The sequence below is a fragment of the Arvicola amphibius genome, chromosome 9 (assembly GCF_903992535.2).
Source record: "Arvicola amphibius chromosome 9, mArvAmp1.2, whole genome shotgun sequence".
NCBI classification, from domain to species: Eukaryota; Metazoa; Chordata; class Mammalia; order Rodentia; family Cricetidae; genus Arvicola; species Arvicola amphibius.
In genome coordinates, this window is record NC_052055.2 from 103,616,647 (window position 1) to 103,633,784 (window position 17,138).

Consider the following 17,138-nt stretch of genomic DNA (forward strand, 5'->3'; position numbering starts at 1 on the left):
AAAAAGGAAGAAACAACAACAACAAAAAAAAGGCTTGTATCTGTTATTAGAGTAAGGGCATACGTTTGATCCTGTGACAGTTAGCACATGTTCAATCAATTAGTTTTTTTCTGTGGATAATGGTTTATTCATCATTAGGTAGAATTATTAAGTGGAAACCTTGTGAAACTCCATAAGTTATTCAGATATAGGTCAAACTCATCTAGTTTGTTGGGTAATCACAAAGTCATTTGTCTGCCCCAATTACAGCACTTTATTCTGCAAGTCAATTGCTTTGGTGTTTAGCTTTGAAGTGTGGCCCCTGTGGGGAAACAGCTCGGAAGAGCTTCTTCCAGGGGCTGGCTTTTGCCTTCCTCTTGTTGGAAGCAGCCTTCCTTTATCTCCGTTCCCTTTGTTCTTTTTCCTGCGGCTGAATGGGGAAGCCAATCCAAGTCGTGAATGTGTTCTGCTTAGGAATAAAAGACGCTAACTAAACAGCTGCATTTTCCACCTCACACCTGCAGCGCACATCCGCTCTTTGTGAGATGCTCCTCTGTGCCTCTGGCCTGCAATTTAGCAAAGAAAGAGAGCCAGTAATTTAAGCTTTTCAGCCTTGGCTCCCAGCCAGCAGCTTTCAACATCAGAGGGTATCATTTCACATCTGAGGTTTGCTGCCTCCTCATCTATGTTGGAGAAATTTATTATGAAGAGAATCCAGCTGATAGCAGATAGAGTAAATGCCTAGAACAGTTAATCAACATGTTTTTTTTTATTTTCAGTGTTCGGGCTCAAATCTAAGGCCCTGTGCATGCTAGGCAAGTGCTTTCCCATGGAATTACATGTCCCAGCCCTTAATGTTTTTGACACAGGGTATTGCTGGGGAAAACCTCTGTGGCCTGGAAAGTGGGATCCTCCTGCCTCAACTCCAGGTGCTGGGATTGCAGGCATGCACCATCATACCTTGATGTGTTTGCACGTCATTTTCTGGGTTTGGTTTTTGGGGTTTTTGAGATGTTTTCTCACTCTGTAGCCTTGGCTAGCCTGGAACTCAGGGATCCACCCGCCTGCGTCTGTCTCCTGGGATCAAAGGCATCTCTTGACACACCCAGCTTCATTCTCTGTTTTGAAGCTTAGATCTGGTTTAGCATTTTATGCATAATAGTTCCAATATTTAATTAAAATTCTTCTGTATAGTTAAAGTTCTTGAATGGAAATTGTAAAAGTTTTAAAAACAGCTGAAGTTTATATTTTGCATCAAGACTCATGTTGCTGGTTAGTGTCAAGCCTCCTTGGTCAGCGCGGGTATCTGAATGGTATGCTTTACTCCTCACTTTGTTTCAGACATGGGAAGACCCAGCACACAGTGACAAACACACTGGCTGTTGTGGTGACAATGACCCAATTGATGTTTGTGAAATTGGAAGCAAGGTAATGAAATCAATTTTTTTCTGTAATATTAAAGTGAAATTAATAAATCATACCAAAGTTTATACTTTGAAAATTATTGTGAGTAAAATATGAAATATGAGCATTAGTGAAATAGTCAGGCTTCCTGGAGGACTTGGGGTGATCAGTGACCGAGTCCAGTCAAATAGCCCTTGATGCTCGAGGTACTGGTGGAAGGCTTCTGTCTGATGGGTTGCTATTCTAAAATTCAAGATTGCAAGCTCAGCAAAGTAGTTAACAACCCAACCAATATGTTACGTTTTTAATTTCTGTCTGTGTTTAATTGTGGTCCTGAGGATTAAGTTCAGAGTCAGTAAGTGAGAAACTTAAAAATGTATGACTGGCTTAATTCAGTAGCTTCTGTGAAAGACAAAATGTATTAAAGGGTGTGTCCAAAGCAAATCATAGAGGCCTTATTTAGCACAAAGAGGTATATCTTAATTTATTTTTCTTTTTAAAGTATACAGAGCAGAGTGTAGTGGTGCACGCCTTTAATCTCAGCACCCGGGAGGCAGAAGCAGGCAGAACTCTGAGTTTGAGGCCAGCCTGGTCTACAGAGTGAGTTCCCAGACAGCCAGGACTATGTAGAGAGAAGGTGTCTCAAACAAACAAGAAGAGCACCGGTCCTGTATGTACTGTTTTCAACCTAAGTAGGACTATTTATGTGGCTGGCTTTTGAGACTCCAAGAGCTGGCTGTGGTGACACAGATGATGACCTGCGATCCTTGCACCCAGAAGGCTGAAGCAGGCTGATTGCAAGTTTGAAGCCAGCTTGGGATAGCAAATTCTAAGCTATCCTGAATACACAGGGAAGCTGTGTCTCACAGACATAGCGCTGGTGAGATGGCTCAGTGGGTAAAGATGCTTGCTATAGAAGCCTGCTGCCCTGAGTTTGAGCCCCACAGCCCACGTGAAAATGGAAGGAAAGAATCAATTCTAATGCAGTTGTCCTCTGATCTCCACATGCATGCAATGCAGTGGCTCATGGATAACCCCCGCATCCATCACACAGAAATAATAATTTATTTTTGAGACAGGATCTCACAGTATAGTCCTGGCTGGCTGGCCTTGAACGAAAAGAAAATCCATCTACTTCTGCCTACTAAATGCTAGGATTAAAGGTGTGTGCTATCATGGCTGGCAATAAAAGTACTTAAAAAAAGACAAAAAAAGAAAACTTTTGACTAAAGTAAGTGCAGAAAAAAAATTGACATCTTTTCTACTTATTATTATTACCAAAATAAAAGCTCCAGTTCCCCCCGTAGTATGGTTTTGTTCTGACTCTGGTTCTCTCGCAGGTGTGTACAAGAGGTGAGATAATCAAGGTGAAAGTTCTGGGCATATTGGCTATGATTGATGAAGGTGAAACTGACTGGAAAGTCATCGCCATTAATGTGGAAGATCCGGATGCGGCCAATTATAACGGTAGGGAAATCTGAAGCGTGTACAGAAAACCTTATAATCTCTTTGTTGTTATTGCTGTTGTTGAGACAGGGTCTTTCTGTGTAGCCTTTGTTGTCCTTGAACTTACTACTTAGACCAACTGTAGAGGTCGATTGCTGGATGAAGGTGTTCAGAATTAAATTACAGTCACATTTAACCTGTGATAATGGAATTGTAAGCTCACGCCTTCAAACTCTTAGGCAGGAGTGACGCGTCCAACCATTGACTTTTTTTCTACTACAGAACGGTTGGAGTTTAGCACTCCATCATAGTGGTTTTTATTTTTGTTTTTTTTTTTTTTCATGTTTGAGATAGTCATATATTATAAAACTTGCCATTTTGAAGCATGTAGTTCGGTGGTGTTTTGGGGGTGTAGGGGGCGCTTGTGCATGTGAAAGCCATAGCTCAACTTCATTCTTTAGGGGCTCTCCTTGTTTTTTTTTTTTTTTTTTTTTGGTTTTTCGAGACAGGGTTTCTCTGCAGCTTTTTTAGAGCCTGTCCTGGAACTAGCTCTTGTAGACCAGGCTGGCCTCGAACTCACAGAGATCCGCCTGCCTCTGCCTCCCGAGTGCTGGGATTAAAGGCGTGCGCCACCACCGCCCGGCTCTCCTTGTCTTTTGAGATAGGATCTCTCCTGTCTCAGATACAGAGCTCTCCAATTAGGCTAGGCTGGCTGACAAGTTCCAGTGGTCTGCGCAGCTCTCCCTTTGCTGTGCCATCTTTTTCCTAAGAGCTGGGAATAGAACTCAATCTTCATGTCTGTTTGTGAAACTATCTACAGAGCCTCTCAGACTCTCTTGTTTTGCTTTGGAGAGTCTAAACCAGGTTGGCTTTAACTCTCTACCTGCCTTTCAGAGTCATTCGTCCGCCTGTGTCTGCTATTCAAATGTACACAACTCGCAGGTGTGCTACTACTCCTGTAGTTAGAATTTGGGAGGCAGAGCCAGGAGGATCAGTAGTAGTTCAGGGTCCTTTGTAACTATAGAGAATGATCAAGTTGAGGTCACAGTGAGCTACACGAGTGGAACCAGATGTTGTTTTACACACACACGCACGCACGCACACACACGCACACACACACACACACACACACACACACACACACACGCCTCCTGCAAAGGGTTATACGTATTCTTAGTCGAGCAGGCAAAATATTGTCTCGAGTTCACCCAGGTGCTGGGATTGTAGGTGTGTATTGGGACCCACACATCTGTTCAGTCAAAGGGTTTGGGGGCCCTCTCAGTAGGGATATCACCCCCTGGCATCCAAATCTGGGGTTCTTGCAACATTTACAGAGAGAAAGAAATCAAGGCTCCCTGAAGAAATGGTTGATTCCAATCTGGGGCAGGGACTGAAAGTGTAATCCTGGACCGACCAGTAGAACCAGTCGTGACACGCTTTTAAAACGCGGTAAATGACGCATCCATCAAAGAGGCACGCTGAAATTTTGGATTGTAACCCAGAACAGATAACTAACCATGAGACCACATAAATTAGCGAACAAATAAGCAACTGAGGAAGATAAGTCTCTAATGCAAAATTCCAAGTAGTTTATATAGCTATGCTCATCAGCAGGGAAGGTCTTCTTGAGCATGGGCCCTTGAAATGATGTACTTTGTGTTTTGGTGTGCCTGTGACCGCATGGACGCTGGGAGAACAGTGGTCCTTGAAAAGCAGTGATAGAAGGTTTATCTGTCTGTTACAGGGGCTGTGTTTGAACTTGGTACGGTAGAATATTTGGGCCATTTGTTAGCCTTCTGGTGTGCTGCTCTGATTGTGCTGGGCAGGGTCTATGATCACAGATACTTGGTGGCATGCTCTGGCCACAGTTTGTAGAGCTCAGCCACTCACTGTTTCAGCTTTGATTTGCCAGACTTTGGTTCCCAGCAATAGAGCTATAGACTCCTGAAAATTCCCTGGGACGTCAGTGCCATAGTAAGCTGCGTGCTGTTTACACCGCATGTCACCCTAAGGCAGTGTCTGTCTCTCTGCTTGTCCCCATGCATCCCCTCCTTTTGCTGTTCCTGAGTGCTGTCATTGGTAACAACTCTATAAAGTAATGTGGGGCTGGACAGATGGCTCAGTAGTTGAGAGCACTTGTTGCTCTTGCTTGGGACCTAGGTTCAATTCCCAGCACCAACACTGTGGCTCACAATCCGTTCTAGGGAATCTGTTGTCACAGGCACCAAGCATGCATGTGTGGTGCTCATACATGCTAGCACAATAGTCACATAAAATAAAATGAATAAATCTAATTAAAATTTAAGTAATGCGTTTTCCTGAGTTTTGAGGGTTGTTCTACAGAGCCCTACTTTCTGAAAGCTGAGATAACAGGTGTGTTCCTCTCCATCCAGTCCATGCCGTCTAAGGGTGGAACCCAGGGCTTCGTGTAAGTAGGCAAGGCACTCTGCCAACTTAGCTACATCCTCTATGAGGGTAATTTCCCAGTTCACAAGCTTTCCATACTTTTGTTTGTTTGTTTTTTGAGACAGGGTCTGACTATGGAGCTCTGGCTGGTCTGGAACTTGAAATGTAGACCAGTTTGATCTTGAACTCACAGAGATCCACCTGTTTCCGCCTCCTCTTTGCCAGGATTAAAAGCACGTGCCACCATGCTTGGCTGGGTGGTCTTTAGGTAGATCAAAAATTGGACAAACTGGACTAAAGCTTTCCTTCTTACTTTATTTGTTTTCTTTTTTTTTTTTTTTCCTTCTTTTCTTTTCTTTCCGAGACAGGATTTCTCTGTAGTTTTGGGGCTTGTACTGGAACTTGCTCTGTAGATCAGGCTGGCCTCAAACTAACAAAGATCCACCTGTCTCTGCCTCCTGAGTGTTGGGGTTAAAGGGGTTAAAGGTGTACACCACCGCTGCCCGGTTGGTATCTTTTTTTCTTGAAACAGAGTCTCTTGTAACCCAGGAAGGCTTTGAACTTCAGATTCTCCTGCCTCCAGCCTACCAAATAATATGATCACAGGTGAGCACCATTTTGCCCAGCTTTTTTTTGGTTTTTCGAGACAGGGTTTCCCTGTAGTTTCTAGAGCCTGTCCTGGAACTAGCTCTTGTAGACCAGGCTGGCCTCGAACTCAGAGATCCGCCTGCCTCTGCCTCCCGAGTGCTGGGATTAATTGCACTGCCCGGCCATTTTGCCCAGCTTTAAAGGCATTATTGTTTTGTATTGTTTCGTTTTCTTTGTGTTGGGGGATAGTCTCACTGTGTAGCCTGGGCTAGCTTTGAATTCTATATCCGACTACTTCAGCATCCTTGAATGTTGGAATTACCGCTGCATGCCACCGTGCCCATCTTGACTTCTTAGTGCTTCTCTTGCTTGTATGGAGCAGAAATTTTGTGACTTAAAATGCCTATACTATCAAGCAGTCCACTTGAATTCAAAATGTCACTCACTGGTTAGGCAATTAACTCAATGGTGGAATGCTCGCCTAGCTTATACAAAGGCCTAGGTTTGAGCCCAGCGCCACAAAATAAGTCGATTAGCTTGTTGTTTGTTGTTGTTGTTTTTCAAGGCAGAATCTCTGTGTAGCCCTGGCTGTCCTGGAACTTTCTCTGTAGCCCAGGGTGGCTTTGAACTCAGAAATCCACCTGCCTCTGACTCCTGAGTGCTGGGATTAAAGTCATCTGCCATCACTCCTGGCTTATTTATCTATTCTGATTTTTCAAGATAGGGTTTCTCTCTGTAGCCCTGGCTGTAATTAATTAGAATGTAGTAATCCATAAGTATCAATTGAGTCTTTTGGTGTGTAATTGGCACGTGAGCCTCTGACATACAGCCTCAACTTGCCTTTTTTAGTATCTCATACCTCCTTATAGGAATTAGGCTACCTGCCAAACTGGTTTGGTTATATAACCCTATTCATTTCTCTTGGCTCTACTAGCAGTTAGTCATGCTTGATCCTCTCTCTTCAGCTCTTGGTGTCAAAGCTATTCACAGAAACTGGATGATTTTCTTTTCTCAGCTCTGATATTATCTTGGCCTTTTTCATAACCTTCCCATGTCTCTCTCAATGTAAGCACTCGATATTTTTGTTGGATGTCTAATAATTTCTTATGCATCATTCAATATGTTTATTTTCTTTCCTTAGATATTTCTGATGTCGAACGGCTGAAACCTGGCTACTTAGAAGCCACTGTTGACTGGTTTCGAAGGTATAAAGTTCCTGATGGAAAACCAGAAAATGAGTTTGCGTTCAATGCAGAATTTAAAGACAAGGTAATGTATCTTTCAAAACATTGTTTTAGACCATTTATATTGAGATTTATAATTAAAAGTATGTTGTTCCCATCTAAAGATTCATGAAAGAGGGGGACCAGGAATATACTTCTATAGTAGATGCTTGCCTAGTATACATAAGACCCTGTACTCGATCCCTAGTACCACCCCCCAAAAATCAATCTTATAAGACAATTCTAAAGGTGCAAGATAGTCTTGGCCTTTTATTTAAGTGCTCTCTTCCTTTTTTAACAAAACTTTCTTTTGTTAAGTTACTTCCTGACTCAAGAGATACTATCAAATTTTGAGAAAATGTAAGTCATGAGAAAAGACCTCCGTTTTACCATCCCAATTAATGCCTGTCCTCAAATTACAGAATTTTGCAGTTGACATTATTAAAAGCACTCATGATCATTGGAAAGCATTAGTGACTAAGAAAACAGACGGGAAAGGAATCAGTTGGTAAGTGTTGACTCTCTTTCTATGTCTTGAACACACAGGCCAGCTTAAATTACATGTTTTAGAGATTGTAATGCTTCCAGTGGTCAGGATTTATGTAAGTGTTTCTAGAATCGTTGCCTGTTATTCAAAGAACTAAAATAATGACAAAGTAAGTCTGTTCAAAGTGGAGCTATGATACGGATTAGATAGGGATACACTGTCTTGATAGATTAGGTCGTACATTTACTTTCCCTATTGGACATGTCCCTTCTCATAATCATATGCATGCCTAATTGTGCATGGTCTTAAGATGCTAAATAGGGGATTCTCTCTAAAAGGTTATTAGAGGACACAGTTTTGCCTTCCTACCCATTTCAGTAGGCCAAATTATGTTTCCATTCTGGATATATTGGGAATACACTTGAATACAGACTGTCTGTATTTAATGTTTGCTAGGGGCAGAGAAAGTTAGACTGTAGTTAGATACCTTGTTCAGAGAGGGCTATATGCATGCTTGAACATAAAGTAGCTAGGTTGCCAATACATTATTAGCTAGGGGTGGTGTATATAGCCCAAACCGAGTAGGTTCCCAGGTTACTAAATTATTCCCATCCTTGCCTGCCTTGCAAGATACTACACTGACCTTTACTTAGAGAAAAAACTAGGTCTGGCTAGATGGTTCAGTGGGGTAAAGTGCTTGCCGCACAAGCCTGATGATCGGAGTTCAAGCCCTGAGAACTCCACAAAATTTTCCTCTGGCCTCCAATGTTTGTGCCATACTGTGTGCATTTTCACAGATGGCACATTATACACACACGCACGCACACAATAATAATTTTAAAACTTTTTAAAATGCTGGATGTGGTAGTGCATGTCTTTATTGCCACCACTCAGAGGCAGAGGCAGGTAGATCTCTGTGAGTTCAAAGTAGTTGGTCTATATAGTAAGTTCCAGGCCAAACAAGGCCTGAGACCCTGTGTCAACAAATTAACTAAAAAAATTTTTTTTAAAAAAAGATTGATTTTGCTATTTTTTTCTAAAGTTAATGCATCAACAACTTAAAACTTCCCATAAGATCTTTCTAAGCGAGTTGGAAGCGGGGGGGGGGGCGGGGATCAGTAGTGTTCTTCAAGTTTGGTTCCTGGGATCTCAAGTGGCTTACAACCGTCCAAGTCCAGTTCCAGGGCATCATACATCTCTGGCCTCCTTGGGCACCTGCACTCACATGCATATACATACATACTAACACATATGTGCACACAATTAAAAATGAAAAGAAATCTTTTTTTTTTTTTTTTTTAAATCCTTTCTAAACAAATACAAACTAGATCTATACTGGTGATCCTGAGGTCAGAATTTGGGAACTCTGTAATGGATAGCGCTGAGTGCCTGTGTTGGTAATCTCTGATGTGAGCATGTGTATGTGTGGGCTGGGATGAAGAAGTCTGGTAACTTCTTCAGACGGCCTGGAGTACCATCAGCACTGCTTCATGCAGACTTTGAAGTCAGAGTCCCAAAGAAACAAAAGCTGTCTCAGACAAACAGTGGAACTCACGCATGTGCAGGATGGGGTGGCTAGTGTCCTCTCCGTGGTTTTACAGTTGTGGCATAGACCGTTTGTCAGTGGCTGTGGCTTCATTCCAGTCAGCTCTCTGGAGATCTGTAAGCTGAGGACTCCCTGAGCTCTTTGGGGATCAATAGTTATTGACTTGTACTAACTGCCACCAAGAAAGCAGTCTTTACTATGCCAGCATCTACCATGCTCCTTGAGTTTACTCCCACTAGTAATAATAGTTAATGGTAACTGAGCAATTAATCCTTGCCAAGCGTAAAATAGATAGAGGAAGTTGAACTTAACCGAAGTCACTCCAGAATAAGTGTTGGTGCCTTGTCTTAAATACCTTAAATCCCAATACCCAAGGGGGGGGGGACAAAATAAATAAAATAAAACAAAAATAACCCTTAAGGTAGCTCATCAGGTAAAGGTGTTGGGGTCTAGCCTCAGTGGGGTTCACATGTTTCTGGTTAGGTGTGTGGATTAGAATTGCCAGGCAGACAGAATAGAGATAAGAAAGAAAAAGACAGAGTCAGAGTAGAACTGCGAGGGCAATCCAGTGGATGCTGAATTCCCGGCGGTGATTTTCCATATGCTTATATACCTCAATCCAAAGAGCAGTGGGGGGGGGGGGGGCGGCACGACTGCTTTAACATGACACGAAGAACAAGCAGGGCAGTTACACCTCTTCGATACCTGAAGCACCAGGCAACTAATTCCTAAGTATTCTGTTGTTTAGGCAGGGACATACAGTGACCACTCCTTAGGCCAAGCATCCCGTAGGCAGCCACTCCCTGGGTCAAACCCCCGGTCTTGCCTTGAAGGAGCCGGAATACCCCTGAACTCTCTGACCTTTGTTCAAGGTAGAACAGACCCACCTCTGTGGGCCATTTTAAAACCAAAAACACCAAGTAACCACACCCTAGGTCAAGCTATCTTTGTTAGTAGCCGCACCTTAAGTCAGACCTCTTGTCAATAGCCTTGAAGGAGCTAGAACAGGCACGAGCTCTCTGACTCCCCCTAACCCTCCTCCCGCCTCAAGATGAGATGACCCACTTCTGTAGGCTCCTACTTAAAGGCACTTCCTGCCAAATCTGACTCTCATAATTTGTCTCCTAACATGGTGCTTTGCTTACACATATACACATACCCAAAATAAATAAGTGTTTGGATTTCTTTGTTTTTCTTAGTCAAGACAGTTTCTCTGTGTAGAAAGTTTCTCTGTCCTGGAACTCGCTCTGTAAACCAGGCTGGCCTCAAACTCAGAGATCTTTTCTGAGATTCTGCCTCTTCCTTCTGAGCACTGGGATTAAAGGCGTGCGCTACTACTGCCCTACTGTTCCACAATATTAATTCTAATTTAAAAATTAACTCTAAGGCTGAGATGTAGCTCAGTTGGTGCTTGCCTAGCGTGGGCACAAAGCCCTGCATGCCATCCTAGTGTTTCATAAACCAGGTATGCTAGCTCATGCTTGTAATTCCAATAATCAGAAGTATCTCAGGTCCAAGATCATCCTTAGCCAATTTGAGGCCTACATGTGCTACAAGAGTCCCTGGTCTCAAAGTAAATAATAAAGTACAAGTTTTGAAGGTTTGGGTGTTAGCACTAATTGAATGCTTACCTAATACATGCAAGATCCCAGCTGCATAAAAATGAGTAAAAAAATAAAATTATAATTTTCCCTGAAAGCACCTGTTTGTAGGCTTTGTCGGCTCTGTGTGTGCAGAATATTCTAAGTGATTAGGATTATAACATGCTTTTTAATTTTGAAACTACATCTTAAACATTTGCCCAATACAGTGTATAAGATTACTTGATTATCTAATCCATTTAGTGGATAAGCCTGTTTTTTGTTTGTTTGTTTGTTTTGGTTTGGTTTTTGTTTATTTTTCAGCTGTATAATCCCAAAAAATGGTTTAGTTTTCCGAGCTCTGCCTGCTTCTGCTTCCTGAGTGCTGGGAGTCAAGGCGTGTACTTTTTCTATCAGGAGTATCTATATTTTACGTGTTTCACCAACACTGATGGGAGCAAGGTTTTTGTTAGCTTCATTTTTTTTTTTAAACAGAATTGGGGAAGAAATGTTTCAGATTTTAATTTGCATTTCTCAGCTATTTAGTGAATGCTACAGCAGATTTGATCTCCGATTCTTAAGTCTAAATTATTAAGAGATTTGAACTAAATCAGCCACAAGAGCATGTGGACCTTGACAAAATAAATAATTAGGATGTTTAGGATAAGCAAGAAAGCTTTCAGTGAAACCGAATTTAAATGCTATCTGGTCTAGGCATGATGTACCCGCCTTTAATTCCAGTATTCTCTGAGTTCCAGGCTAGCCTGGCCACATTATGAGACCTTGTGCTTCCCCCTCCCCTCAAAGCCATCTGGTGTATTATTATCAACTTAGTTTTTTGAATGGATGTGGAGACTGTTGTTCTTTTATCCTCTTACTATGTTCACTTTGCTCACTAGTATGAACACCACTGTGTCGGAGAGCCCCTTCAAGTGTGATCCTGATGCCGCCAAAGCCATTGTGGATGCTGTACGTAACCTTTGCTTTTGAAAGATGACTCAGCGGCTGAGTGATAGGGCGCTCCAAGGGAAGTGTTGTGTTCTTTTAAAAATGCTACAGAGTCCCAGGCAGCAGCTGTAGGCAAGCAGCAAATGCTATAAAGTCCCAAATGGTGGTAGCAGGCCATGTGGTGGCAGACAGTGGGCCCTGCGAGCAGCCAGTCCCAGGCAGAGAAGGCTGCCGGTCTTGGAGCGGTGGCCTGAGCAGTGGTGGCGGCCCTTGTGGTGGCAGGCAGTGGGCTCTGGGAGCAGCCAGTCCCAGGCAGAGATGGCTGCCGGTCCCCGAGCAGTGGCTGGTCCCAGGCAGGGAGACACATGGCGGGCTGGCATAAGACAGAGACATGGTGAGGTTGAATATTTATTCAGGGGAGTTATGAAGGGGGAAGGGGGAGGGGGAGAGAGTGAGAGAGAGAGAGAGACACAGAGAGAGAGACAGAGAAGGGGAAGCAGAGAAGTGGGGAGAGAGGCAGAAGCGAAGCTGCCTGTCCGAGAAGAAGATGGAAAAGAGAGCAAGCTCAGACCAGAAGCTGAAGATCAGCCTGCCTCAGCGGATGGGGAGGGAATGGGCGTGGCTTGTCTCTTAAAGGGACATGGACCAAAACCATAACAAGAAATACTTGTTGCAACAAGTATTTGAATGTCATTTGTGTGCATATGACTGTGTGACATCTTGAGGTCAGAACTATGAACACAGACAGAATAGACATTTGAGAGGGGAAAGCTGAAGAATGGTCATGGTCAACCCTAAGTTGTACAGATACAAAGTAGGTGACTTGTAAAAACCAGAGTGAGTGTGAAAGACCCCCGGTGTGGGGAGACTCTCACTCAAGTTTCGGGATAACACGACCCCCCCAGTAACTCAGGAGAGACTGTCCTTGCTGCAATCACACGAGGTTTATTGACAGGAGCCAGTGCACTGGAGCCGAGACTCATAACCCACGCAGGGGAAGAGTTCAACCCCGAGTAGCTGGGAGAAGGGGTATTTAAGGGAAGAAACCACAACCCAGTAATCCAAAGGGTGTGGGGAGGGCATCATTGGAAAATTCTGAAATTACCAGTGATGGTCACAGGGGGGAAACTCCCTGTTTCTCAAGATTATTCTCAATATTATAATCTAACTTTATCTTCAGCTAGTTCCTGAAACAGTCACTGAACCAACTAGTCCTAGATTTTTGGCTCTTTTCTTCCTGCTAGAGGGATCTGGATTTATCCTTGTCTTTCAATTGCTGAATGTACTGGGTACTGTACAAGCCCATCACCTGTCAAACCGTCTTCCACAAGAGACCAAATGGGAAGTTAGTTAACTTGCTTGTAGCCAAGACCATGAGAGTAAGCACACTTCAGGAGTCATTGCAGGAGCGATGTATAGTACAAAACCATCTCACAAGAAGTACAGTCCAGGACAGCAGCACTGGCTTTTATGAGATTTGTTTGTTTGTTTTGTTGTTTGAGATAGTCTCCCTGTGTAGTCCTAGCTACTGAGAGCTCTGCCTACCTCTGCTTACTGCGTGCTGGGATTGGCAGTGATGGCACATGCTTTAATCCCAGCACTCAAAAGGCAGAGGCAGGCAGATCTCAGTGGGTTCGAAGCCAGCCTGGTTTACAGAGTGAGTTTCAGCACAGCCAGGCTTGTTTCACTGAAAAATCCTGTATCAAAAATACAACAACAACAAAACCAACAATAAAATAATCTGATTTGGATTTAGCAAACGATTGAACTAGATCATTTGAAAATTATTTTCATTTATGGGACTGAACAAGATGGCTCAGTAGTTCAGACCAGTTGCTGCGTTTGCAGAGTCCCCAGGTGTTCCCAGCACCCCATAGTGCCTTACAAACACCTGTAACTCCAGCTCCGCGGGGATCCAACCTGGGCCCTTGCGTACACGTGGTGCATAGATGACACGTAGGCAAAACATTTATAGACACGAAGTAAAAATAAATCATTTTTTTAAAGAAAAAATTTATTTATGCCATCAGGCAGCAAGCAAAAACAAATGAGGCCTGACTGACTTTCCATGGCCTCATCAATGGGTCATTCATTACAAAGGAAAATGACTTGGTAATGAACCCAGGGCATTTAGATTCATCTTTGTTTACACAGGAATCCTGACAATGAGATGAACAGGAAAAACAAAACTGGGTGAGGTGGCTCAGGAACATTCTTTTGTGTGTGTTATTAAGAGACTTGGATGTGGGGTCTGGAGAAATGGCTAATTAGTTAAGAGCACTGCTTGGTCTTGCAGGGTTCAATTCCCAGCATCCTTATGGTGGTTTACAACCATCCATAATTCTGGTTCCAGGGATCTGACTCATGATCTCTTAGCCCAGTGGTTTTCAACCTTCCTAGTACTCTGACCCTCATGCTTTAGTGACCCCCAACCATAAAATTATTCTGTTGCTACTTCATAACTAATTTTGCTATGGTTATGAATCATAATACAAATATCTGACATGTGACCCCAGAGGGGTCACAACCCACAGGTTAAGAACCCCGTCTTAGCAGATCACACTGTGTTGTTCCCGTAAATTAGTTTTAGAGACTAAAAGTTGGTTGTCTCCTGTCTATTTTTCAATTTTACCAGTATGCTTTTAAATTTCCCTCTAGGGGTTAGACTACATTTTAATATTTTAATGTTTTATTTTAGTTGCCACCACCATGTGAATCTGCCTGCTCACTACCAACAGATGGTAAGACCTGAGTCAATACAGTTATTAGTTGTGTGTCTGTATGAAATTATATATTACATATGTATTTTTTTACTTGGAAAATAATTCCATACAGTTATGGGTATAAGTTTTGCTGTATGTTTATAATATGGAAAGCTTAAATCAAGTTAGCAAATCTATCACCTTACATACTTATTTGTGGGCGAACATTTAAAATTACAGTTGTAGCCGCTTTGAAATATATAATGGGACCCAGGGAGGATGGATGGATGCATGGATGGATAGATAGATAGATAGATAGATAGATAGATAGAGTATATCTATATATACTATATATATATATATATATATATAGTATATGTAGATAGATATAGAGTGTGCTAACATGCTAGAAGATCTGTGTTTGTTCCCCATCAGCAGGAAGAAGATATTAATAGGCAGTACATTATTAGTAGTATAGTCCCCATTCCCTTAAATAAAGCTGACTGCTGTGACTGGCATGGGCTGTTTGATTAGCTCCCGTCTCCCCATCGCATCAAGCCTCCCTGCCGTCAGCCTCCAGCAGCCCTTCCCCACTCTGCAGTTGAGTCAAGCTGTTTGTCTTTTTGTGCCTGTCTTTCCTTCACTTGGGAAGCTACGCTGAAGCTCTGCAGTGTGTGTGTGAAGGATGGGACAGTGTGTGCCACTCTTTTTCTTCCCTCTTCCTGATTTGGGTACTTGTATCCTCCCTGTGGCCACTGTGGGAGGGCTCAGCGTGGGCTATATCCTATGTTCTATGCAGACATGCCTGCCTCACTTGGAGAAGAGCTCTAAACTCTCTTTCAATCTTGGAAATCTCTGTGATAGGTTAGGTACTACATACCTGTAATCCCAGCCCACTGGAAGCTGAGGCAGAATGTTCACAGGCTGAAGGCCAGCTTGGGTTTTGCAGAAGGACCCTGCCTTGAAAAAAAAAAAGGAAAGGAAAGGAAAAGGAATCTAAATTTCTTCTTCTTCTTCTTCTTTTTTTTTTTTTTTTAAAGTCTGCTTGCTTTAAAAAAAAATTTAAGCTGCCCTGGTGGTGTACACCTAGTGCCTAAGTGTTCAGGGATCACTTGGGCTCCATAAGGAGTTTCAGATTAGTCGAGACTATATGAGACCTAATCTCAAAACAGGGAGAGAAAGAAGGAAGGGAAAAGAATGAATGAGGAGCTGGGCGGTGGTGGTGCACGCCTTTAATCACGGCACTGGTGTGGGGGAGGGGGCAGAGACAGGTGGATTTTCAGGAGTTCAAGGCTAGTCTGGTGTACTGAGTTCCAGGACAGGCTTCAAAGCTACAGATAAACTCTGTCTTGAAAAAAGCAAAAACAAACAAACAAACAATAAGAATTAGTGAGGAGGCCCTGGCGTTAGCCTGTGCTAAGCACTAGCTTTTGGACTGTAGCTTTACATGCATGTTCTAGAGGTCATGGGTAGGAGCAGCCATGCAAAGGCCTGTATGTAGTATTCCTTGGTAGGCCAGCATTCTTCTGCTGAGCCACATACATCCTCAGCTTACTCTTTGTTATATGTTGATAATTTGCGTTCTTAGCAGAGACTAATTTGCATTTCTTTTTCTGGCTACAGTGGATAAATGGTTCTATCACCAGAAAAACTGATGATGAGATGATGCCCTGGAATCCAAGCTGATCCTGCTGCATCCTGCTCACCTGGAAGCATTAGATGCAAAAGCGTAGTAACGTTTCAAGGCTTTCAATTTCTGTAACTCACCTAGTGAAGCAGATTCAGATTCTGCTGTGGCCAGTCCAATATGTTCAGAAGGTTGGCCATGCAGACACTTCATATCTCAACCAAGACAGCTTTTACACATGTTAACTCTCAAAGCCGTTGGCATGGAAGCACCACATATTGGATGTATATGTTTACTGTGTTAGGAAATAAAGTTATTTTGCTGAAACTTGGTTTAGGGTATTTTTTTATTCCAGCGCCAATGTTATCAAGCTGGTGCAGATACTGCAAAGTATTAGTTTCCTAGCAATAGTCGTAGAATTCCCTTTTATATTACTAGATAAAACTGCACAGTGGTGCACACTTTTAACCCTCAAACCCAAGAGGCAGAGGTAGGCATATCTCATGAGTTCAAGGCCAGCCTGGTCTACTTTGCAAGTTATGAGCCAACCCAAGCAACATTGTAAGTGCTTATTTAGAAAAATAAGCTGTTTTGAGGCATGCGAGAATAGGACCTCTTGTGCATATAGACGTTCTGTTCTATGCCTAGTTCCTGGGATCGCATTCCAAAGAAAACCTTGTAAATTACTGTTGTGTTAGCAGAAAGCCAAACCTTTAACAAAAGTTTTAGTAAATGTGGCATTTACCTCTTTAATCAATAAACTGAGCCCTTCAGTCATTTGCATTGCACTGAAGTTACCAGCCAGAACAATTTTTTTTTTCTTTTTTGGTTTTTCGAGACAGGGTTTCCCTGTAGTTTCTAGAGCCTGTCCTGGAACTAGCTCTTGTAGACCAGGCTGGCCTCGAACTCAGAGATCCGCCTGCCTCTGCCTCCCGAGTGCTGGGATTAAAGGCGTGCACCACCACCGCCCGGCCAGAACAATTTTTTGATGAGTTCATGGCCTTTGTAGCTAGGGAGATCTGAGGCCCATCTTATCAGTTCTGTACACAGGCAAGGTACAAAACCACTAAACCTGTTTGTCCTCATCTATAAAAATGTCGGGTCGGGTCATGACTAATGGTAAGTGTTCATATTTATTCAATCTGAACTTTATTATTCCTGTGTATGTGCAGGTGTTATTTGCGGCTAGAGGCTTAGTAACT

At 42.8% G+C, this 17,138-nt stretch overlaps 1 protein-coding gene across 1 annotated transcript in view; it reads left to right on the top strand.

Moving 5' to 3' along the window:
• Window positions 1-16,263, top strand: part of Ppa1 (inorganic pyrophosphatase 1) — a 30,719-nt gene extending 14,456 nt beyond the window's left edge. Inside the window, exons 5-11 of the mRNA XM_038343164.2 lie at window positions 1,321-1,407; window positions 2,724-2,850; window positions 6,965-7,092; window positions 7,469-7,554; window positions 11,559-11,628; window positions 14,306-14,348; window positions 15,933-16,263. Of these exons, the coding sequence (XP_038199092.1) occupies window positions 1,321-1,407; window positions 2,724-2,850; window positions 6,965-7,092; window positions 7,469-7,554; window positions 11,559-11,628; window positions 14,306-14,348; window positions 15,933-15,964 (573 nt within the window). The 3' untranslated portion in view covers window positions 15,965-16,263. The remainder of the gene's footprint in view (window positions 1-1,320; window positions 1,408-2,723; window positions 2,851-6,964; window positions 7,093-7,468; window positions 7,555-11,558; window positions 11,629-14,305; window positions 14,349-15,932) is intronic.
• Window positions 16,264-17,138: the final 875 nt, after the last annotated feature.